Genomic DNA, 25,064 nt, shown 5'->3' with positions numbered 1-25,064 from the left:
CATGCAATTTCACTGGCTGTTGGCGAGGTGGGACGCTAGCGTCCCGAACGATCCCAGAGAGGTTAATGCAGCTGGTGGCCACACCAGATACTGACTGTTACTTTTGATTTTTGTCCCCCCTTTGGTCATGGACACATTGTTCAATTTCTGTTAGTCACAAGTCTGTGGAACTTGTTCTGTTTATGTCTCAGTTGTTGAATCTTGTTATGTTCATACAAATATTTACACATGTTAAGTTTTCTGAAAATAAACGCAGTTGACAGTGAGAGGACTTTTTTTTTTGCTGAGTTTATAATACGATATGGGAGTGAATTGTGTTTAAAGGTAGCACATGCTAAATTAACATAAACATTGGGGTAGATTAAAACAAACAATTAATGATTTGAGGGAGTACAATGGACTTATTATTATCATGTTTTGTTTGTAGTTAAAACCTTTGGGTTGCTGATTATATTAGTATAGTGAATGCTAAAAGAATTGAACACTTTATCCACCAAGAGAATGGCCTCTTGGCTGTGTTTTTTGTGAGAGAGCAGTGAGTGAAATTCTGCAGTGTAGTTAGTATAAAGGTACCTGGATTAGGCCATTAACTACCAAATTAAATAAGGCCTGGCCATTTTTGTTTGCTTTTGTCATATGGTTTACCACACACACACACACACACACACACACACACACACACACACACACACACACACACACACACACACACACACACACACACACACACACACACACACACACACACACACACACACACACACACACACACACACACACACACACACACACAACTTATTTGAAGGGTTTGAATGACCTCTGACCTCTGTCCTGACCTCCTAGTGTGGTTTGACCGCCCTCACTGGCATGCCGAGAGGCATTGGATGATGATTTTAAAGGTCATATTTAATACTGATTTGAAGGTAATTTATAATACTGATAATCACAGAGAAGTTTTATAACTAATAGGACCATGAGAAGGATAGACCTGTCTCTAGTCTATTTTTACTACTACAGGTACAACTGCTTTTTGTTTGTTATTAAGGGTAATAATTAAAATTAGATTTGTAGTGTTGTTGTTTTTTGGGGGGATTGAAGTTTACACACCTTGAGTGATATGTAGGGATGTATTGCTGCGTTGTTTGTTCTGTTTTGGTTTGATAAATCTCCCCAGATTGGGTCTGCTGATGATCAGCATAACTTCCTGACTTCCTGATTACTGCGATGAGGTTGACAGTGTGATATGGGAGTATAAGCTAATTTGAAACATTGTTTCAACAGAATGTGACTTTTTTAAAATTTGAAATATGTTTTAGAGATTTGCATTAAGAATATTGGTAGTAGTAATCATTTGTCATACAGTAGATCATCTGTTTGGATTTCTTGAAATGCTTGTCTGGATTTCCTGAATCAGAAATGTGCTGAACTGAATTATTGTTCTGATCTGTCCTTTCTTGAGGTTATGGTGGAGATGGTATCTAGATGCATAGGAGGGATAATTTGACCAAACAGGGTGTGGACCTCAAAACCCCCTCTAACCAGCTGAAGAAATGCCATTCACTACGGCCCTGTCCTGCACCACTTCTATCCAGAGACCTAAGTCTGAGCCAGCAAACGGTGTACAGCATCCAGTTGATGTTTTCAAATGTTTTTCTCTCAGGAGTGAAAAAGAAGTCCACGTGGAGTGTGCATGGAGAGAGATCTGTTCAAAACTTCTCTCATTTTGCTGGTATACTGGTTGGCAAATGGATAAGACATAATGAGTTGTGGTGGGTTTCAGGTGAGACATTGAAATTGGGACATTATCATGGGCCATCCACTTTGAACCTATCTGAAGAAGAAAAATTAAGAAATGCCAGAAGATTGAGGGGGTTGGTCAACTGTACCTGTAATTGATTTAGATGTGGAGGTCTACACTGCTAAATGTGTAGTGATTTAGGCTAAGAATGCATTGAGATACTGATCTGTAATTATAGCCCTGATGAGGAATTTAGTACTAGAATTATTAGATGAATATATTTGTATGGTTAAAATAAATGTACATTCTGCCAGTATTGATGTATGTTAAGTTGAGGGTTTTCATTTTGAGTGATATATCCAATGTGAATCACTGAGCAATGTCATCCTAAATTTCGGTTGGATAATTCATTGGGGTTTAATTATCATTTGGGAACTGAATGATTTCCCTTACCTATTCCCTATTCCTGACTACATCTCTGATGATGACCCCAATCCTGAGCATAAGGACTCAGATGTGGAGCCCACACTGAGTGTACAAGGTGCCCAGAGAGGGGTGTCTGTCACTGGTGTAGGAATGGTTCTGAACGGGGTGGACATTTTTATCATGCTGGCCCCTACCTTTGTGTATGATGCCAGTGTGATTGATGACTGTCCTATTTGCTGTAATGAAGCCTGTGTGTGATTTTGTTTTTTATGTTTCATTTTCTGTTCCAGATTGACCTTGTTTAGATAAGAAAGGTCTAAAACTCAGCAAAGGTTGTTTACCATGGATGAGATGTCAGGCGCCAGAAATGTGTACTTTGTTTGTTTACATTTATGTTTAACAATAATCATGCAATGCTTGTACCCTTAGATTATTCCAGGAGAAGTTTAGCTTCTTGAGAGGGGAATGTGATAGAAAAATATTGTATTCACCTTATTTGTTGGATATGTAACAATTATTTACTTAACAAACAGTAAGATATTTCTGTTCTGCTTGTGCTGTGTTTTATGGTGTCCACTCTAGCACCCGGCGGCTAGTCTGGGTGTTGAGGACATGGGTTTTACTAGAGAGAGCTTGAAGCTGACAATTGATTGATGTTGGTGACAAAAACCTAAAAGCTGGTATTACATAGACAAGATGTCTATGGACTCGAGATAGAGAGAGCCTGGAAGGGTTTAGAACAATGCCTCATTGTCTCATCTTACTGGCATCTACCAGCAGCATACCACCCTGCATACCACTGCTGGCTTGCTTCTGAAGCTAAGCAGGGTTGGTCCTGGTCAGTTCCTGGATGGGAGACCTTTTGGATGGGGTGTTAAACGGGTGTCTTGACTCTCTGAGGTCATTAAAGATCCCATGGCACTTATTGTAAGAGTAGGGGTGTTAACCCCGGTGTCCTGGCTAAATTCCCAATCTGGCCCTCAAACCATCACGGTCATCTAATAGTCCCCAGTTTACAATTGGCTCATTCATCCCCCTCCTTTCCCCTGTAACTATTCCCCAGGTCGTTTCTGCAAATGTGTTCTCAGTCAACTTACCTGGTAAAATAACGGATAAATACAAATAAATATGGGAAACTAAGCCAGGATGGGGGTAAAACACCATCCTGTGTAGATACCCAAGGTGGCTTATGGGAGATGGAACCATTGTGACTAAGCATTTTTATGTCCTATATAATATCATTCTTTTTTTCATTTTCAGTTAGGCTCTCAGCCTAACAGTCAGAACAAGACTGGTGGGCTGACGGTTTGATTATTGCAATAATTCATCAATATTAAATAAAGATGATTGTTTGTAGAAATGACCAATGTCTCTCTCAGTACTGAATTTCCACGACAATAGTCACTTCACCCATACCTACATGTATAAATTACCTCAACTAACCTGTACCAGCGCACACTGGCTCGGTACCGGTACCTCTTGTATATAGCCTCGTTATTGTTATTCTTATTGTGTTACTTTTTATTATTCTTTTTCACTTTATTCTATTTGGTAAATATTTTCTTAACTCTTCTTGAACTGCACCGTTGGTTAAGGGCTTGTAAGTAAGCATTTCACGGTAAAGTCTACACTTGTTGTATTCGGCGCATGTGACAAATACATTTTGATTTGATTTGATTTGATTTTTAGACCGATGTGCCACTCGGGAGCCCTGATATGTAGGCTATGTGTGTAGTTTTAAAATGTACGTAGTTATGTCCTTGAGCTGTTCTTCTCTACTAATGTTATGTGTTATGTCATGTTCCATGTTTTGTGTTGGCCCCAGGAAGAGTAGCTGCTGCTTTCTCAACAGCTAATGGGGATCCTAATAAAATACCAAATACCAAATGTAAGATCAATACAATTTCAAGTTAGAACATAGGAGTGTGAAGTGTGACTCAATGACAGCCAACTAATGGACACTCCTTTCTGAAAGGGTCAGTCAATGGCACTGACCTCAGACTTGGCAACCAATGAACAGTCACCATCCAATGAGCACTCACCTCTGAGATGTTGGAGACAGTCTCTACCTGCACCTCGGTGGAGCTCACAATCTCAGTGGAGGTGGTGTCCAGGATCTCTACGGCAACAGAGATGAGGAGGCGGGCCCTGAAGGACACACCTTCCCCCAGCCCCTCATTCAGGTCCTGGTGCTCATCAATCAGAGTGTAGTGACGGGTTGAGCCATACATGTTGACCCAGGCTGGGCCCATGGTGGGGAGGAACCCTGGGGGAGGAGAGGACGGGGTGAAGGAGGAGAGGAAGGGGATGGAGGATGACAGGGGAATTGAACGAAAGACAGGGTCCTGAAAAAGGCAATTGCCTGTGTGCTGTGGTGCAGGAGTGTCATGATGCTGCAACTGAGGAATGTTGCATGGTAACTATTTTACTTTTTCTTACTTTTTCTGTGAACTAGGTACATGATAACTTTGTTTTTTTGCATGAAGACATTATGATTTGCAGTGGAATTGAAAGACTTACCTTCCTGGAAACGATTTATTCCTTACGTGTGTTTTAAACTATTTGAGTATTTTATCAAGTTAGCATTTTTGCATGCTTCTTTGTTGTGATACTCCCACGCAGGTGACGACCTCTGAATTTACCACCTGGGCTTCCCACTGGATTATTGACCCTGATGAACAAGACCCTGCACAAATCGGAACTGTGGGCGCGGCCCGCATGGACCAATGGGGTTGGGGCAGGGTTGTCCACCTTTGTTTCACTCAGTATATAAGCAGAAGTGAAGTGCAATGGAGAAAGGTGAACTAGACTGGCAGTTGAAATTCTCAGAGAATGGCGGAAGCGTATACCGAGTTTGAATCTAATGGTGCTAGCAAAGATGACAATGAAAATGAAGGTGATGAGAATACTGCATGGACTACAGTCGCTAAAGGAAGGGTAAAGAGAGCTAAAATGACAGTTCAACTGCAGTCTAGTAAGCCTAATGCTTATGGCTCAACTACTTCACAGTTTGTAGTAGGAGGGCGGTTTGAGGATAAGAAGATGTACCTGGGAGATCTGTTTGATGTTGCCCAGATAAAGAAAGTGTTGTGTACTGTGGACTCTGTGAGGGTGACCAGAAGTGGAATTTTGTAGATTTTTGTGTGTGTCGGGCAGGAACAAAAGGAGCGTGCGTTGCGCCTCACCAGAATCAACAATCAAGGACTGTTTTCGAATTTCGGAGGAGGGCACCAATCAAGGGCATGATTTCTCAAGTCTGTGGAAGTTGTAGCTGAGAAGATCAGGATGAAAATTCCTCGAGTAGTTGGGACTCGAAGAAGATAGAGAGTATATCTGTGTTGCTGATTTTCGATGAGTCTCTCCCTATTCATGTCAACATGGGATATGTGTGTCACCCGGTGAGGGCATTTGTCCCCAGGTTACTGCTGCTTTCCAACTGCAAAGCATTTGGGCACATGTTTGTTTGCAAAGGATATGATTTGCTGGGGAATATGATGTGGTAAGGAGGAGCTGCATGGTGTACTGGCTGGAGAAGCAGTTCTGTCCTCTCAGGTCAAAGGGTATGATTTGCTGGGGAATATGATGTGGTAAGGAGAAGCTGCATGGTGTACTGGCTGGAGAAGCAGTTCTGTCCTCTCAGGTCAAAGGGTATGATTTGCTGGGGAATATGATGTGGTAAGGAGAAGCTGCATGGTGTACTGGCTGGAGAAGCAGTTCTGTCCTCTCAGGTCAAAGGGTATGATTTGCTGGGGAATATGATGTGGTAAGGAGGAGCTGCATGGTGTACTGACGGGAGCAGCAGTTCTGTCATCTTAGGTCACCGGATCGGAGTAGGGCACGGAGTGTATTTTGAAGGACTACATTTGTTTTTTGTTCAGATGTTTGAGTGGATTAAACGTTTGAGCTTATTTCCCTTTCCCCCCTTTTTTATTTCCTGCATCCAGTGGTTTATTTCCCGCATCCAATGTTCCTGGTGTAGTCAGCCCTAAAACACCAATGAAGAAGAAGAAAGTAACCTGTCTATACCTGTCTATAGTCCTGGAGCCACAACTGCTAGATCAAACCAGCCTTCATAGAACCTGAAGCGCAGCAGCATTGTGTACCTTAAGGCATTTCACACCCAGTGGCAATACGTCAATCAGAGCCCCACTTGTTTTGAGCCCTACCTGTTAGCTAAAAAATAAAAAAAATAAAATACATATAGTATATTATTATAATTTTTTGCCTGTTTTGCATGTTATTTTGGCATTAATACAAGTCACATATCAGTTTGAAAACAATGTAAAAAAAATATGATAATTTAGTTAATAAAGCCACATACAAACTTGGTATCTTTTTTGCTTTCTTGTGTAAAGCAGCTCCAAAATGCAGGTGTTTCAGCCTAGCTCAGTGCTTTCTGTGGTGGTGAGGCAGCCAGCCTCAGGTTGGTAATGTTCTGTAGTTACGCCGTGATTGGCTCAGTGTTCTGTCACTCATGGGGACACTACGTCACTGCAAAATATAAGGGTAGAGCCGCCCGTGACCGTGAGACCCATGAGGTGGTGCTAAATTGGCCCAGCGTTAGGGGAGGGTTTAGCCAGCCGGGATTTCCTTGTCCCATCATGCTCTAGCGACTCATTCTGGCGGGACAGGAGCCTGCAAACTGACTTTGGTTGCCAGTTGGACAGTGTTTCCTCCGACACATTAGTGCGCTGGCTCCGGGTTAAGCGAGCAGTGTGTCAAGAAGCAGTGCGGCTTGGTAGGGTGGTGTTTTGGAGGATGCATGGCTCCTGACCTTCGCCTCTCCTGAGTCCGTAGGTGGGTTGCAGCGATGGGACAAGACTGTAACTACCAATTGGGGAGAAAAGTATACATATTTTTATATTCACATTATATCGACAGCAGCTTTGATTGGACTGGCAGCCAGTGGAAAATACGAAGCGTAGGGGTTGTTAATGTCCTCTAGTTGCGCCGTGATTGGCTCAATGTTCTGTCACTCATGGGGACTGCGTCGCCGCAAAATCTAAGGGGAAAACTCTGAAATTCAAGCCCCCTGGGTGCTGCCATAGAGTTACATTTGAAGTACCCATCCAAGATGGCTCAAGGACATTGGCTACAGATAAAATTACGTCAATCACATTATACCTACCGTAGCTTTGATTGGGCTGATCATGTCAACATCGTACTTTCAAAATCTTAGCTACCAAGCTAGAAGTCATCATGAATCATGTCGACAACCTACTGGCAAATCAGTTTTGATCCTTGTCATATGAAGAGAATTAACGAATAAATTATACATACAACTTAAAAGAATAAACATTCAACATTGGTCACGCTGTCAATCCAGCATGACTTCTCCTGCGCTCAAAACAACTGGAAACCCAGAACTGGGAAATCTCAGACTTCAGTGAGTTCAAGACCTCTCTCTAGAGCAGGGGTGGGCAACTCCAGTCCTCGAGGGCCTGATTGGTGTCACACTTTTTCTCCATCACTAGCACACACAGCTGATTAATCAAATTGCATTCTAAACTGAAGCTCATGATTAGGTGACTATTGGAGTCAGGTGTGTTAGCTGGGTCTGGGGAAAAACTGTGACACCAATCAGGCCCTCGAGGACTGGAATTGCCCACCCATGCTCTAGAGCTCTGACCTGAAGATCACTGACATCATCATGATTCGACCTTGTTTTTAATCAGTTCCCAGTTGTCTTGAAAGCACCATAAATCCAGAGAATGCCAGACTTTGATGACAAAATTTTCCCACGAAGGACCTTCCTGTTCAAGTGAGTACAGCACAACAAGGTGAGTCCGAAAATGTAATGTATGCTGCTGCTTAAATGATGTAATATGACAGAGACATGTACACTACTGTTCAAAAGTTTGGGGTCACTTAGAATTGTCCTTGTTTTGAATAAAAAGCACATTTTAAAAAAGCACATTAAAATAACATAAATTTGATCAGAAATACAGTATAGCCATTGTTAATGTTGTAAATGACTATTGTAGCTGGAAACACCAGTCTCAACGTCAACAGTGAAGAGGCAACTCCGGGATGCTGGTCTTCTAGGCAGTGTTGCAAAGAAAAAGCCGTATCTCAGACTGGCCAATAAAAATTAAAGATGGGCCAAAGACACTTGGCAGAGGAACTCTGCCTAGAAGGCCAGAATCCCAGAGTCGCCTCTTCACTGTTGACGTTGAAACTAGACAGAGGAACTCTGCCTAGAAGGCCAGAATCCCAGAGTTGCCTCTTCACTGTTGAAGTTGAGACTGGTGTTTTGCAGGTACTATTTAATGAAGCTGCCAGTTCCAGGACTTGTGAGGCGTCTGTTTCTCAAACTAGAAACTCTAATGTACTTGTCCTCTTGCTCAGTTGTTCACCGGGGCCTCCCACTCCTCTTTCTATTCTGTTTAGTGCCAGTTTGCTCTGTTCTGTGAAGGGAGTAGTACACAGCGTTGTACAAGATCTTCAGTTTCTTGGGCATTTCTGGAATGGAATAGCCTTCGTTTCTCAGAACAAGAATCGACTGACTAGTTTCAGAAGAAAGGTCTTTGTTTCTGACCATTTTGAGCCTGTAATCGAACCCACAATTGCTGATGCTCCAGATACTCAACTAGTCTAAAGAAGGCCAGTTTTATTGCTTCTTTAATCAGAACAACAGTTTTCAGCTGTGCTAGCATCCTAGCTCGTTGATTAATGTCTTAATCGGAATTACGGATGGCCTCTTATCCGCTCGTCGTCCCCTTAGGCCATAGTTTGTACATCTCAATTGTCAGTAGAAACCACATTTGTTTAAGCAAGCCATATCAGCTATGTTTTATTAAAAGGCAGTAAATGAGGCTGAATGAACTGTTTCACTACCAGGTGAAAGCCAGGTGTAGCAGTGGTAAGGTGTTGGGACTGCTGTTGAGACTCTGCTGTTGGGACAGCTTTATTTTCCCAGTCCCTGTTCCCGCAGAAGGCCTTTTGCCATTTGGTAGGCCATCATTGTAAATAAGAATTTGTTCTTAACTGAATTGCCTAGTTAAATAAAGGTTAAATATATATATATTTTAGTTTGTGGGCACCGCTTGTCACCGTTATAGTGCAATTCTTGTATTTTAAGTGTTGTGTTGTGGCTTTCCTGGCATTCAATAAAATAATTGTTTCTGTTTTGTTTACCCGGCTGGGGGGCCAGTTGGACTACTGTGCTCAGTGGCATGTTGGCGATACATGACAAGTTAGGTGGAGTGTTTTGCTTAGCATTGTTTGCACAGTTATCCTTTTTGACATTTCGGATTATTTTTAATCCAGTCCAGTGGTAGTTTTAAAACACAGCCAGATAGAGAGAACGTTTTCTACACACATTTGAGTGTATGTTTGGAGTGCTGTGCGGAACGAGGCACTGGCCCATATTCTCTTGTGTTTAGCTCGCTTATCCAGCTTCACCGTGTGGGAAATCTGCCTGAGGTGAATCTGCCTGAGGTGAAAATTGGACTGGACTGAGGACGACTCTGGCACAATCTGGTGGAGTAAGACTGTGTTTTCAAACGGACTTTCCTGTGTACTTGTTTTGGCACTTTTTGGCTGAAGACTTTTCTATAGACATTAAAGCCCTCTAATGACTTGGTAAAAATGACTTAGCACCAAAATCACTAATGTGCTACATTAACATTGGCTTGACCTGATGACCTATCAATATGAGGTTAATGTTGATCTATGGACTGGGTAGATATATCACCTTACCTTTGTCACCATCGTTGGCGATCTTTCGCAGGTCAATGAAGTGCGTTCCTATGGCAACGTCATTGACTTTGTCAGAGTCTCGTATCTGGACCTTGATGCGTTTGCAGAGCGGAGGAAACATCTCAGTGAAGACCACCTGCTCATTCCAGATGGGCTCATAACTGCTCTTCTGGACAGAAGTCTTCCCCTGGAGGAAACAACAACAAACGTTTGGATTGACACACATTTAATTCTTATACTAAGACACTTCATTTTATGTACATATTGTAAATAATGTATACTGTATTTATAATGTGACTGTGATCCATTTGAATGCTATTTGTCTCTTTTGTTTATCCAACAAATAAATAAAACAGACAGTTTCAATAAAACGGCTTCAGGTTCATGGTGTCCTGATCTCCTGAGTAGCGGCTGTAATGAACCTACTCTCTGTCCAGCGAAGACCACTTGTACGTAGGGGTCCACCAGGTCTCTGTTCTCCCCTATGAAGGCCTTCTTCACATTGGCCATGATGCTGGTGTTCATCTTGGGAAGGCCCTCAGCTCGGTAGATCTTCACATAGAACCGCGCCCACTGCCTCTCCAACGGAACTCCCTCTGGAAGCAGGAGGTTCCTGACCAGAAAAAAAAGGTTGAAAAAAAAGTCTGATTTTGTCTCATCAAAACCCCTTGATAACATTCTCTGGTCTTTTCGATTTTATGACCTGACCACTCTACAACATTATCTGACCACTAGAACATTGTATAACCATTTGACATTATTTTGGCCCAATAAAACATTCTCTTACCCCTCTATGTCGTCTTCATCCGTCTCATTGGCTTTGTGGGGAGTCTTGATATTGTCCCCCTTCCCCACCACGGCAATGTCACACTTGATGTAACCTTTGCACCCCGCTGTGATGTCATCAGGGTCAGACAGCATGGCCCACTTGTGGTAGAACTGGTGCTCTGTGACACAGGTGTCAACAAATCATCTATTAATTCAAACAATTAATCATAATGTATCCTTATAAGAGGTTCTGAGACATTATGGGTCCAGTCTCAGCACCCTTACCAGGCTGGGAATAGACTGTGCCAACATCTAGCTTGAAGGTGCCAACCAAGGTTCCACTCCGCAGCAGGTTCTTGGAGTGGATCACCTAGTGAAAGACAGAGGAGAACATATAGAATATACTGCAAACATATGCGCTACATTAGATCTGCCATAGAGACTGTTCATCTTGGTGTTGTTTTGGAAGCAGTTGAGTGGAGTAGGGTTGGGTTCATGCTCATAGGCTGCTACTGTAAAGAGAAAGATTGAGTAGGTGTGTGTGTGACTGTGTGTGGGTATAAGATATGTATGCCACTTACTGAGAGCTTGAGGATCTTGTCAAACATGACATCTGGTGGGACGTGGAAGTCAAAGACAAAATACTGTGGGGAGAAGATAAGACATTATGAGATGTGACAAATACCTTAGCCTTACTCTCTATCAAATGACCCATGTTGTACCTTGGGATGATCATTCCATTGTGTTCAGGAGATTCAAAGGATTCAAAGGTTCAATTGAATAAATCAACCTGATAATGATTCACGGAATAAGGACACAACAGACATGTTTCTACAGAATACAACCAATGATGATTAAATGAACATACTTTCAGCATCGGTTGAATCAATTCTGTGTAGCGTCCAGGTTAATCTTATTTAATACAAGGGTAATTAGTACTGATTAACATGCTTTTCACCCTAGCTGGATCAGGGCATCGACTGAATAATGCTTTCATGTTTTGCTCAGCCTCCCTCTCATGAAATAAGAGTGTAATGTGTAGAGCCCTGCTGAGCCCTTACAGGCAGAGGCTTTGATCTGAACAGAGCCAGCCTGGTGTTGAGACTCTGGACAGAGCCAGCCTGGTGTTGAGACTCTGGACAGAGCCAGCCTGGTGTTGAGACTCTGTACAGAGCCAGCCTGGTGTTGAGACTCTGGACAGAGCCAGCCTGGTGTTGAGACTCTGGACAGAGCCAGCCTGGTGTTGAGACTCTGGACAGAGCCAGCCTGGGGTTGAGACTCTGGACAGAGCCAGCCTGGTGTTGAGACTCTGTACAGAGCCAGCCTGGTGTTGAGACTCTAGACAGAGCCAGCCTGGTGTTGAGACTCTGGACAGAGCCAGCCTGGTGTTGAGACTCTGGACAGAGCCAGCCTGGGGTTGAGACTCTGGACTGAGACTGGCTGCTCTTCTCACAGTTTCAACTCAATTACACACATACTATAGAAGAGAGGGAGGGAGGGAGAGAGAGAGAGAGACAGAGAGACAGAGAGAGAGGGAGGAGTCGAGGGAGGGAGGGAAGGAGGGACAAAGAAAAAGAGAGTGGGGGAGAGAGAAAGGGAGAGATAGAGAGAGGGAGGAGGCGAGGGACAAAGAGAAAGGGGGAGATAGAAAGAGAGAGAGACGCACTTACCTCATTGTAGTAGGGGCAGTTGGTGGATTCCTTCATGGAGGTGTACTTCTTGTCTTCCCCAATCTCCACACAGACCACAGGGTCCATGTTTAGGCCTACCAGCTGCCTGGCCTCGACCACTGTGATGCTAATCTAATACGTTGCAAAATACAGAACATTTTCTTAAGGAAACAGGTTTTTCAGAAATCCCGGTTGGAGGATTATAGGAGTCAGAAGGGAATAAGCAGGTAGGTAATATTCTAGCCGGGATTCATTTTACTCCAAAACCTTCCATCTAAAGGTGAGTAAATGCACCATAACAAAAGGGTACCAAGCAAGACAATCAAGATGAAAAGTCAAACTGGAGGTTTTGACTAAAGAGGCGACTCCTGTCCCTGAAGGTTAATTATACCTTTATACCTTTACTAAAGAGCCCAGCACAGTGCAAGGCACACAGTCTGTGCTGTGAACATCTCGGTGTGCAGAGTTGTGGTTTGTGGTCACAGAGACTGGTACATTAATGTATATAGGCCAGTGTGCTGTTGCTGGCAGGGGAGAGTAGCCGCAGCCTGAAGTTAGGCTACATTAATGAGCTGCTATCTTTTGTTCTAACCACCCAGCCTTCACACTATGCCCTATCCATTCATCCCTACTGGAGTCAGTCAATTGGGATCCTAATAAAATCCAAGAAAAAAAAACCTCTCTCCACGAACTGCAGCAGGTATTGTGTAATAGAGCTAAAGATGCATAGATACAGTGAAGACAAACACACACAGCTGGCAGGGGTAGGGTTAAGCCTTGTCTGCCTTTAGGGGCTAGTTGTTAAACAAACTGGACAGGCATGGTTACATTTAACCACAGTGTATACAATATACATTTCCAGCAGTGACTGTAGTCGTGGTAATTCCTTTCCTCCTCTCACCTGGTAATCCACAGGCCTCCCAGAACTAGGTTCCATCTTGATATCAGGCTTTGACCTGAGAGCGTCAAGAAGACACAAACCAGAGCAGTTGACTATTTACTCAATTTGGTATAGTGTGGGTTATAAACATGAATAAGAGTGTTATAAAGGGTCAATGAATCGTTGCACGAGCAGATGTAGAGCAAGTACACAGTACACTGACCTCTTGTTGGAGACATTGGTGGTGACGGCGGTGACGGACGCCAGGGAGATGCAGTCTGGGTCCAGACCACCAAACCCTCCCAGACGCAAGGCCTTCCTGTCCAGATCCTCCATGTCCAGGGTGGCTGGCTCATCTGTGGGATGCCATCACAATAACCCATGTGAGTTTATGCCAAGGGGTTGGCAACCCTCCTCCTGGAGATTCACTGGGATATCTCTGCTCTAACACACCTGATTCAGCATAACAAGGTCTGGAATATCAGCTGATTAGTAAAAGCATACCCTTCTTATCAAGGTCTGGATAATAAGCTGATTAGTAAAAGCCTACCCTCATTATCAAGGTCTGGATAATAAGCTGGTTAGTAAAAGCCTACCCTCATTATCAAGGTCTGGATAATAAGCTGATTAGTAAAAGCCTACCCGTTTTGTCAAGGTCTGGATAATAAGCTGGTTAGTAAAAGCCTACCCGTTTTGTCAAGGTCTGGATAATAAGCTGGTTAGTATAGGCCTACCCTTCTTATCAAAGTCTGGATAAGGAGCTGATTAGTAAAAGCCTAACCTTTTTTCAAGGTCTGGATAAACAGCTGGTTAGTAAAAGCCAACCTGTTTTGTCAAGGTCTGGATAAGGCGCTGATAAGTAAAAGCCTACCCTTTTTTTCAAGGTCTGTATGAGCAGCTGATAAGTAAAAGCCTACCCTTCTTATCAAGGTTTGGATAATCAGCTGGTTAGTAAAAGCCTACCTTTCTTGTGGTCATCTCTGGAGCTCTTGGTCTTGTGGAGCTTCATGGCTGAGAATACCCCTTTCCCTGCTCTGATGGAGAAATAGAAAGAAACTACTGAAATCCAATACAGTGAAATCAGGTCAAATATCTGGGAAGAGCTCCCACTTTTGGACTAATGGCAAAGACAATTTCCCAAATTTCATGAACTGCTGTCATTATGCTGTCATTAGGAGGACTTTGCTGACTCTCTTAGTTAACCTTTATATTCATCTAAGGAGGAGCTCATTCAACAAAGAACCATGTGAGTACATGATGAAAACTGACAGTAACTAACTAAACCCTACACCAGTGTAACACACTGCACCGTCAGGATGGAAACATTTTGCAGAGATGAACATCGCATTGATGAGACAGTCTCTAAACTCCCCGACCCCCATCACAATAGAAACCAGGGGTGTCCAATAACACCACACAGTTATTACAGAGGATCACATATCACCACCACAACAAAGGCTGTGATGTCACTGCCGGACCGGCAAATGAAGGGCCTTAATAATTAAAAATGATGTGCGTGACCGTCCAATTAGCTGCGGATATGGATACATGTCAGATAGAAGACGAAAGGGAGGTTTTCAATTTGTCTGCTCAAGCAGTGAAGCAGTCAATCAGAGTGAAATGTCTGCTTTCTGTCTTTTCTTTCATTAATTCATTGATATCTATCTAACCCTCTTTTGATAAGAACCAGAAAATGAAGGAGATAAAATGGAATGGTCTTTTAAGAATAGATATCATATTACACCCTATTCAATATGACAGGTTTGGGAGGATAAATTGGAAATGGAAAATCCTTCAGAAAGAAGCAAAATGATTTAGACTACAAAAGACTTAGCAATTGTTCACTCAAGGCTGGTGTCTATAAAGCCAGGTTCAAGGTGTAGCTATAGTTCTCCTAATCATTTCAAATCAAGTTCAAACACGTTGAAGGCAGAACAGACTTACATTTTTTTTAAACAATCAAAAAATATGAATGGAAAGCCTTGGAAGTCTTGCTTCTGTGTGTTCAACTGACAAGCATATCGAATCACCTAGCAACTGTGCTACTATCCTGCCGTCTATTATTGACCATCTAACAATGCAAATATTTAGATTGTAATATTTGTAAAAACAAAACCAATAGCACCTCAAAACAACCCAAGAATAGAATCATCAGGTGTTGACTACAGCCTCAATCAGATGAACAGACATTTAAGCAGCTCAAGTGGTTCATACATACCCTGGGTCCAAACCCAGCTCGAGATGACAACACTAGCACCTTCTCGCCCTGCTGCTCAGCAGAATACGCTTCACTCATTCACTCTATTCCATATTAGCAGTTCCTTCCATAGACAAGTAGGTCAAGAGGTACACAGGGAGGAAAGGAGACAGAGGAGGGAAAGGAAGAGGCAGGTGAGAGGATGAATCTGAGGCTGGAGGAGATACAGTAGTGCAGAAGCTGCTATAGGGTTGGGGAGGAGGGAGCAGGGAGGAGGGAGAAGGGAGCAGGGAGGAGGGAGGAGGGAGCATGAAGGAGGGAGGAGGAAAGAGGGAGCAGGGCGGAGGAAGGAGGGAGCAGGGAGGAAAGAGAAGGGAGCAGGGAGGAGGGAGGAGGGAGCAGGGAAGAAAGAGCAGGAGGGAGGGGGCGGGGAGGAGGGAGAAGGGAGCAGGGGGGAGGGAGAAGGGAGAAGGGAGCAGGGAGGAGAGAGAAGGGAGCAGGGAGGAGGGTGGAGGGAGGAGGGAGGAGGGAGGAGGGAGGACGGAGGGAAGAGGGAGGTGGGAGAAGGGAGCAGGGAGTAAGGGGGAGGGAGCAGGGAGCAAGGAGCAGGGAGAAGGGAGAAGGGAGAAGGGAACAGGGAGCAGGGAGAAGGGAGAAGGGAGCAGGGAGGAGGGAGCAGGGAGCAGGGGGAGAGGGCAGGGAACAGGGAGAAGGGAGCAGGGAGCAGGGAGCAGGGAGGAGGGAGGAGGGAGCATGGAGGAGGGAGGAAGAAGGAGGGAGCAGGGAGGAGGGAGCAGGGAGGAAAGAGGAGGGAGCAGGGAGGGGGGGGGGGGGAGCAGGGAGCAGGGAGAAGGGGGGAGGGATCAGGGAGGAGGGGGGAGGGAGCAGTGAGCAGGGAGGAGGGAGGAAGAAGGAGGGAGGAGGGAGGAAGAAGGAGTGAGCAGGGAGGAAGGAGGAGGGAGCAGGGAGGAGGGAGGAGGAAGGAGGGAGCAGGGGGAGGGAGGAGGAAGGAGGGAGCAGGGAGCAGGGAGGAAGGAGGAGGGAGGAGGGAGCATGGAGGAGGGAGAAGGAAGGAGGGAGCAGGGAGGAGGGAGGAGGAAAGAGGGAGCAGGGAGGAGGGAGCAGGGAGGAAAGAGGAGGGAGAAGGGAGCAGGGAGGAGGGGGGAGGGAGCAGGGAGAAGGGGGGAGGGAGCAGGTAGGAGGGAGCAGGGAGGAAAGAGGAGGGAGCAGGAAGGAGGGAGAAGGGAGCAGGGAGGAAAGAGGAGGGAGAAGCGAGCAGGGAGCAGGGAGGAGGGGGGAGGGAGCAGGGAGGAGGGAGCAGGGAGGAGGGAGCAGGGAGCAGGAAGGAGGGAGAAGGGAGCAGGGAGGAAAGAGGAGGGAGAAGGGAGCAGGGAGGAGGGGGGAGGGAGCAAGGAGGTGGGGGGAGGGAGCAGGGCACAGGGAGAAGGGGGAGGGAGCAGGGAGGAGGGGGGAGGGAGCAGGGAAAAGGGGGAGGGAGCAGGGAGCAGGGAGGAGGTGGAGCGCTGACAACCAAATAATACGAGTGTAGCCAATCATGGCAAGGGATCCATTGGAGGACTAATACAGTACACACTGAAGCACAGACATACACACACACATATGCACGCAAACACATAAGCATTTTGCTACACAGTAGCATTTCGCTACACCCGCAATAACATCTACTTAACACGTATATGTGAACAATAAAATGTGATTTGATTTCACACTGTGGTGGTTGAAGAAGTATTTTGGGCTCTCACTTTGTCAGAGCAGAGAGTTTTTTATTTGTATAATTTTTTCAGACCGCTACTGTTGAATGAACTGGGAGGACTAAAGAGGTAAGTTTGGATCACAGAGCCTTATTACAGACAGCAGGGACATGATGGAGGGGATGAAACTGGAGCAGACAGACTCAGGAAGCTGCCTGTCAGTAAACCGCAGAGAGCTGTCACCAGGGATGAAAACTAACAGAGAAATGGGCTCAATACACTTTAACACCCTGTAACAAAGAGACCAGAGACACTCTAAGAAAGTTCCCAACACTACAACAGAAAAGCATAGAGCCGACTGAGTGATATACACTTCTCTGTTCCTCTTTTTCCAGCCTTCTCATTTCCTTTTATAGTGAATGCAGATGGGGAATAAGAGAGTAGCTAACCAACATCATTATCTTTAGAGAGAGACCGTGTCTGAGTGAGAGAAAGACAACAAAAATTGATTGGAAGGCTTTCGGCTTTTTGCTGTTGTTGTTTAATCAGTGACCCGGTGTCTCTAGTTTAATGGCGAGGGTAGAGATGGGGCTGTGTGAGACTGGATGAAAGATCAGTAAGCAGGTAGAGAGATGGAGTGATGCAAGGTGGAAATGAAAAAGTGACTGAACTTCAGTAAAGGGTCGATCTGAACAAATAGAAGTAGATGAATCTGCTAGAAGGGGAATTCATCCACTGAATGATGTCTTATAAAGTATAATACAAGTACTAAAGGGTGTGCTATGAAGTCTTAATGAGCAAAGCTCTGTGTGACAAAGTACCTGTTTGTCTGTCCTTCTTTTCCCTTTGAACTAAAATGGGAAGACAAACCCAACAATTAACAACTATAAATGAATATGTCATCAAAACACGGCAAATCAAACCAATCAAATCACATCAAACCAGTCAAAACCACACAAACTGTATGCTTGAATCAGGTTGTAGAGTAGCCTCAGACAAGCCATCAACTACTAAGGTATGTGCAGCACGGCACCATAGCCCACTAGTGCTTCAGCTTCAGTACCACATAGTCCAGGAATAGAACTTCCATAGCAGACTCAGCAAACAAATAATCCCCACAGCAGATCACTACAGCAGTACAAACTGAGAGAATCATGGTTCGATGCTGCATTGGGCTACAACCCTTTGCAGTAAGCATGTAGCAGGTGTTCTTAAACCCATCAAACCAACATCAATAATTGATCAATAACTCGCCCTCTGCTACCGACCATGACGGTTAATACTGATCATTATTATGGTGTGATTTGTCACAAGGTCTAATAAAAAGCAATACTTTGTGTTCAGTATTGGTAAATAATTAATAAGAGTGCTTTTGTAGTTTTATCATGACTCATGAGGTACATAATAAGAGAATGAACAGCAACCCTAACTGGTACTCTGATAATGTCTCAGTACTGTTACTTTTAGGGTCTGACTCTTGAGGTTGTAGGATCAATAAAACATAATGAGCGTTGTAGTAATATTGACACAGAGTTAAGAGAGAGAGAGAGAGAGAGAGAGAGAGAGAGAGAGGGGGAAAGGAGAGAGAGAGAGAGTTGAGAGAGAGAGAGAGAGAGAGTGAAAGGAGAGAGAGAGTTGAGAGAGAGAGTTGAGAGAGAGAGAGAGAGAGGCAGAAAAGAAAGAATGGTCAGTGTAAGAGAAAATCAAACTAGGGAAATTGAATATAAATACAGAAAAAAATAATTGAACTGCAGGTCATCAATAACGAACCGCCCTAAAGCTCTGTTCTGCTCTGCTCTGCTTGCTCGGCTGAACGGAGCTGAATAGCCTCTCTCCCAAACACACACAGTGTTCTCTCAGGAGTGTCCCGTGATCAGACGGTCAGACAGTGATCAGGTAAACCTGAGAACCAGAGCAGTGGTTATTATTTGACCAATATTATTCATTGGGACGGCAGGTAGCCCAGTGGTTAGAGCGTTGGACTAGTAACCGAAAGTTTGCAAGATCAAATCCCTGAGCTGACAAGGTAAAAATCAGTTGTTCTGCCCCTGAATAAGGTAATTAATCCACTGTTCCTAGGCTGTCATTGAAGATAAGAACTTGTTCTTAACTGACTTGCCTAGTAAAATACTTATCCCTGGAAAAGGTTTTCTAAATCTCTATTTTAAATACAATTATGATACAAGACTTTCCTTCTCCTCCGTGTATTTGTAATAAGAGCAGTATTCTGGGCTGCTGTGGTATTTATTTCTTCATTAGTGTCACACAGTAAGTGGCTAGAAAAATCAGTGGGACGCAGGTGGTATGCTGCTGAAATCTTGAAATCATGAAAGAGAAACAGCATTCCATTAGTATTTGCATGTGCAGATGCCTACTTGTTGGAGATGTAAATAATTGAATGCCTAACAAACGATGACAGAAAGAGAAAGAGAGAAATAATGGGAGGAGGAAGAGAGATTTGAGAGAAACAATTCAGCAGTTGACTGGGGAAGGAGGGAGGAGGAAGGAGGGAGGAGGAAGGAGGGAGGAGAGGCTGAATAGCAGAAGTGGTTCACTTTCAACAGGCATTCTCTGAATACCCCTCTGTTTTAAAATGTTCATTATGCTCAACCCCAAAAGAGTCTGGTATTGAGTGGTGATCTATTCCCACACCATGGCTTTGGACAGGAAGTCAGGGAGGGTCATTCAGTCAGTCAACATGTGGGAGGAACACAATTGCACATAATGCACAGGCAATACACCACAGCAAGACACTACAAAACACAAAACACTGCACTCAGACAGAAGACCTTGAAGAAAAACAGTGACATAAAACACAACACGGAACATTGAGGAGTTGTAAGAGAATCTAAAGTTACCTCTACAACTATAGCATTTGATGTCTACAACTAAAGCTCTAACCGACTAGAAGTACTTCAAACAAGACACAGCTTCAAACCAAGAACACATTGCTACAGTAGCAATCAAAGACTCCAGAACATTCTACCAGTGCTACTGTAAGTTCACATAGACCTCATATGAATAAAGACCCTTAAGTCTACGTTAAAGACATAAAATACTTCCTAGATCTGTCATTTGTTGGCACTGCCGTGTGATACACTGATACAGATGAAAAGACACCACAACACAACACCATCACAATGCTGTTTGATGTGCCACCAACCTGTTGCATTGTGGGTATGATCAAAGGTGGCCTTTGAAAGCATGACGACCCCAGGCTGGCACAGAATGAGCTTGCTTACATCCCAACACAAAACTAACAAAATGATTGAACGAATAAAAACAAAAGCCTAACCAAATTAACATTCAAAATAATCCCTGCCTCGGTTTCCTCCGCTTTGCAAAGGAATACACGTTATGTAAGTTTACACCAGCTCCTGACAGAGCTGGTGCAACTGAGTCAGGTTTGAAGGCCTTGCTCGCATACGCCTTTTCAGTTCTGCCCACAAATTATCTATAGGATTGAGGTCAGGGCTTTGTGATAGCCACTCCAATACCTTGACTTTCTTGTCCTTAAGCCATTTTGCCACAACTTTGGAAATATGCTTGGGATCATTGTCCATTTGGAAGACCCATTTGTGACCAAGCTTTAACTGATGTCTTGAACTGTTGCTTCAATATATCCACATAATTTTCCGTCCTCATGATGCCATCTTTTTTGTGAAGTGCACCAGTCCCTCCTGCAGCAAGAGTCAGACCCACCCCCACAACATGATGCTGCCACGCCCATGCTTCATGGTTGGGATGGTGTTCTTCGGCTTGCAAGCATCCCCCTTTTTCCTCCAAACATAACGATGGTCATTATGGCCAAACAGTTCTATTTTTGTTAAATCAGACCAGAGGACATTTCTCCAAAAAGTACAATCTTTGTCCCCATGTGCAGTTGCAAACCGTAGTCTGGCTTTTTTATGGCGGTTTTGGAGAAGTGGCTTCTTCCTTGCTGACTGGCCTTTCAGGTTATGTCGATATAGGACTCGTTTTACTGTGGATATAGATACTTTTGTACCTGTTTCCTCCAGCATCTTCACAAGGTCCTTTGCTGTTGTTCTCGGATTGATTTGCACTTTTCGCACCAAAGTCCATTCATCTCTAGGAGACAGAATGCATCTCCTTCCTGAGCGGTATGACAGCTGCGAGGTCCCATGGTGTTTAACTTGCATACTATTGTTTGTACAGATGAACGTGGTACCTTCAGGCGTTTGGAAATTGCTCCCAAGGATGAACCAGACTTGTGGAGGTCTACAATTTTTGCTGATTTCTTTTGATTTTCCCATAATGTCAAGCAAAGAGGCATTGAGTTTGGAGGTAGGCCTTGAAATACATCCACAGATACACCTTCAATTGACTCAAATAATGTCAATTAGCCTATCAGAAGCTTCAAAAGCCATGACATCATTTTCTGGAATTTTCCAAGCTGTTTAAAGGCACAGTCAACTTAGTGTATGTAAACTTCTGACCCACTGGAATTGTGATACAGTGAATTATAAGTGAAATAATCTGTCTGTAAACAATTGTTGGAAAAATGACTTGTGTCCTGCACAAAGTATATGTCCTAACCGACTTGCCAAAACTATAACAAGAAAATTGTGGAGCGGTTGAAAAACGAGTTTTAACTACTCCAACCTAAGTGTACGTAAACCTCCGACTTTAACTGTAGTTCACGGACCAGAAATACATCCTTCTGGAGTGGCAGAGAAGGGGGCAAAGCCTGGAGCTGTGTTCCCGTGGGGTTCAGTTGGTAGAGCATGGCACTTGCAATGCCAGTGATGTGGGTTCAATTCACAGGGGGGACCAGTACACAAATGTATGCACTGGCTGCATCCCCTTTGACTTCAGAATGCAGTTTCCTTTTCAAGAAGCCAACACTTGACTCCTCTGATGTGAAAAACTACTGATCGGTATCTCTTCTTCCTTTTCTTTCCAAAACACTTGAGCATGCCGTCTCTGACCAACTCTCTTGCTATCTGTCTCAGAAGAATATTCTTGACACTAACCAGTCAAGCTTCAAGACGGATCACTCAACAGAGACTGCTCTTCTCTGCATGTGTCACGGAGGCTCTCCACACTGCTAAAGCGCTCATCTCTGCATGCCTGGCAGATATCTCAGCTTGGATGTCGGCCCACCACCTCAAGCTCGGCAAGACAGAGCTGCTCTTCCCCCCGGGGAAGGCCTGCCCTCTCCAAGACCTCTCCATCACAGTTGACAACTCCACGGTGTCCCCCTCTCAGAGTGCAAAGAACCTTGGCGTGACCCTGGACACCCTGTTGTTCTCTGCAAACATTAAAGCAGTGACTCGCTCCTGCAGGTTCATGCTCTACAACATTCTAGACCCCATCTCACACAGGTGCTAATCCAGGCACTTGCCATCTCCTGTCCGGACTAGTGCAACTCACTGTTGGCTGGGCTCCTGCTTTTTATATTTTAAACTTTTTATTAAACCTTTTACCTAGGTAAGTCAGTTAAGAACAAATTCTCATTTAAAATGACAGCCTACCCCAGGCCAAACCCAGACGATGCTGTGCCAATTATGCACCGCCCTACGGGACTCCCAATCTCGTCCGGGATGTGATACAGCCTGGATCTAACCTGGGACTGTAATGACACCTAGTATACTGAGATGCAGGGCATTAGACCACTGCGCCACTTGGGAACCTTGTGCTATCAAAACCCTGCAACTTCTCCAGAACACTGCAGCCCAACTGGTGCTCAACAGTCCCAAGTTCTCCCATGTCACCACGCTCCTCCGCACTCTCCACAGGCTTCCAGACGAAGCTTGCATCCACTAAAATACCATGTCACTTGCAAGAGGAACTGCCCCTCCCTACCCTCAGGCTATGCTCAAAACCTTACACCCCAACCCGAGCATTCCATTCTGCCACATCTGGTCTCTTGGCCCTCCCACCCCTATCTTCACCCCAGTTCCAATTCAGCCCAGTCCAAGCTCTATTCTGTCCTGGCAGTCCAATGGTGGAACAAGCTTCCCCCTGAAGCTAGGACAGCAGAGTCCCTGCCAATCTTCCGAAAACCTCTGAAACCCTACAAAGAGTATCTTACATAATCCGACAGCACCCCCCCTCACACTACCTCCTTAGCTATTTTAAGATTAATGCACTAACTGTAAGTAGCTCTAGATAAGAGTGTCTGCTAAATGACTCAAATGTCATTGTAAACTGGTGTGTGTGTGTGTGTGTGTGTGTGTGTGTGTGTGTGTGTGTGTGTGTGTGTGTGTGTGTGTGTGTGTGTGTGTGTGTGTGTGTGTGTGTGTGTGTGTGTGTGTGTGTGCGTGTGCGTGCGTGCGCGTGTGTGTGTGCAATCAAAGGGATACAGAGCAATTAAAAGGCCAGTGAAACCCCTTTCTCATTTTTCTTATCTATCACTTTACCATGGTAGCTCAGACCTGAAGACCGCACACACACACACACACACCCACCCAACCAACTCCATCGCTCTCTTATCCTTTGTCTATGCCAATGTCAGAAGAACAGAAGTCCTTCCTAAACTGTACCAATGTTGGAATTTGGGATGACCTTTAAACCACATGTAATGCTATCATTACAGACAGGGTGGTCTAAGTTGCACCAGTAAACTACACAGTCTTCATCTTCTGTTTGATATGTACTGTACAAGGCTCTAACTCTCATTAACTCTGACCCAAATCTGGCTGCTCAATAAGGTTAGGATTATGTCTCTTAGCCTTCTGCTTCTCCCCTGATCTATTGTACGGTAGGCAATAAAATCATCTAAATGAATCTCCCACACACCAGATTCCTCTAGCAATAAAAACATCTTAATTAACAGTCTATTGACTGGAAGTATAACTTGAGCTTGAGCTTTCTCCTAGGTTTAGGACAGACACTTCAAAACCTTATTCCTTATGATACATTTTTTTCACTGCCTGTTTTGCCATTTATGAATGTGTTATTCAATGGGTTTAAAATCGCTAAATTATCCATGGTATGACCATCTTAATACAGTTCCATATCCTAGCCTGGTAATAAAACCATCTTAATACAGTTCCATATCCTAGCCTGGTAATAAAACCATCTTAATACAGTTCCCTATGCTAGCCTGGTAATAAAACCCCCTTAATACAGTTCCATATGCTAGCCTGGTAATAAAACCATCTTAATACAGTTCCATATCCTAGCCTGGTAATAAAACCATCTTAATACAGTTCCCTATGCTAGCCTGGTAATAAAACCCTCTTAATACAGTTCCATATGCTAGCCTGGCAATAAAACCATCTTAATACAGTTCCATATCCTAGCCTGGCAATAAAACCATCATAATACAGTTCCATATCCTAGCCTGGTAATAAAACCATCTTAATACAGTTCCATATGCTAGCCTGGCAATAAAACCATCGTAATACAGTTCCCTATGCTAGCCTGGCAATACAACCATCATAATACAGTTCCATATGCTAGCCTGGCAATACAACCATCTTAATACAGTTCCCTATGCTAGCCTGGTAATAAAACCATCTTAATACAGTTACATATCCTAGCCTGGCAATAAAACCATCATAATACAGTTCCCTATGCTAGCCTGGCAATACAACCATCTTAATGAATATCACGCACACCAGATTCCACGACCTCTTACCGTGGACATCTAGCCCTTAGCAATTGCATAATCATAAAACATAATAAGCCCTGTGATTGTAATTATTCTACATGAAATAGAAAGACCCTTCTGGTGTGACATTGATTTAGATTTAAGGGCCGGTATGGAATGACTTCTGTTTCATCATGGTGAAATGTCATAATACATAGAACGTGAGATGATAATAAATTCAGTTTATGATGTAATAATGCCTTAGGGTGACAGACGATGCGGTCTCAGGGACAAATTAATTGCTTTGATTCCAAGGTACTAGTGTGCATGTGTGTGTGTCCTACTCCCATGTCACTGAAAAAAACACTCTCTCATGAACACGCGCACACTCAAACATGCAAGACGGCACTGCTG

The 25,064-nt window shown here is 44.1% G+C and overlaps 1 protein-coding gene and 1 long non-coding RNA gene across 15 annotated transcripts in view; one reads left to right on the top strand and one right to left on the bottom strand.

Annotated features, from left to right (window-relative positions):
* Positions 1 to 25,064, bottom strand: part of LOC110522432 (otoferlin) — a 122,292-nt gene that overhangs the window by 37,621 nt on the left and 59,607 nt on the right. For all 14 annotated transcript variants that reach the window (XM_036976029.1, XM_036976028.1, XM_036976036.1 and 11 more), the window contains exons 6-15: positions 14,147 to 14,217; positions 13,407 to 13,539; positions 13,205 to 13,259; positions 12,304 to 12,435; positions 11,215 to 11,277; positions 10,919 to 11,003; positions 10,653 to 10,812; positions 10,292 to 10,478; positions 9,866 to 10,052; positions 4,207 to 4,430 (exon numbers count right to left, since the gene is read on the bottom strand). In XM_036976029.1, coding sequence (XP_036831924.1) covers positions 4,207 to 4,430; positions 9,866 to 10,052; positions 10,292 to 10,478; positions 10,653 to 10,812; positions 10,919 to 11,003; positions 11,215 to 11,277; positions 12,304 to 12,435; positions 13,205 to 13,259; positions 13,407 to 13,539; positions 14,147 to 14,217 — 1,297 coding nt within the window. The remainder of the gene's footprint in view (positions 1 to 4,206; positions 4,431 to 9,865; positions 10,053 to 10,291; positions 10,479 to 10,652; positions 10,813 to 10,918; positions 11,004 to 11,214; positions 11,278 to 12,303; positions 12,436 to 13,204; positions 13,260 to 13,406; positions 13,540 to 14,146; positions 14,218 to 25,064) is intronic.
* LOC118964458 lies at positions 9,380 to 10,236 on the top strand. The gene is made up of 2 exons (XR_005051508.1): positions 9,380 to 9,651; positions 9,897 to 10,236. It is a non-coding gene; the product is annotated as an uncharacterized LOC118964458 (long non-coding RNA).

The sequence above is a fragment of the Oncorhynchus mykiss genome, chromosome 4 (assembly GCF_013265735.2).
Source record: "Oncorhynchus mykiss isolate Arlee chromosome 4, USDA_OmykA_1.1, whole genome shotgun sequence".
Classification (NCBI taxonomy): Eukaryota; Metazoa; Chordata; class Actinopteri; order Salmoniformes; family Salmonidae; genus Oncorhynchus; species Oncorhynchus mykiss.
This window is presented reverse-complemented; position numbering and strand designations above follow the sequence as displayed.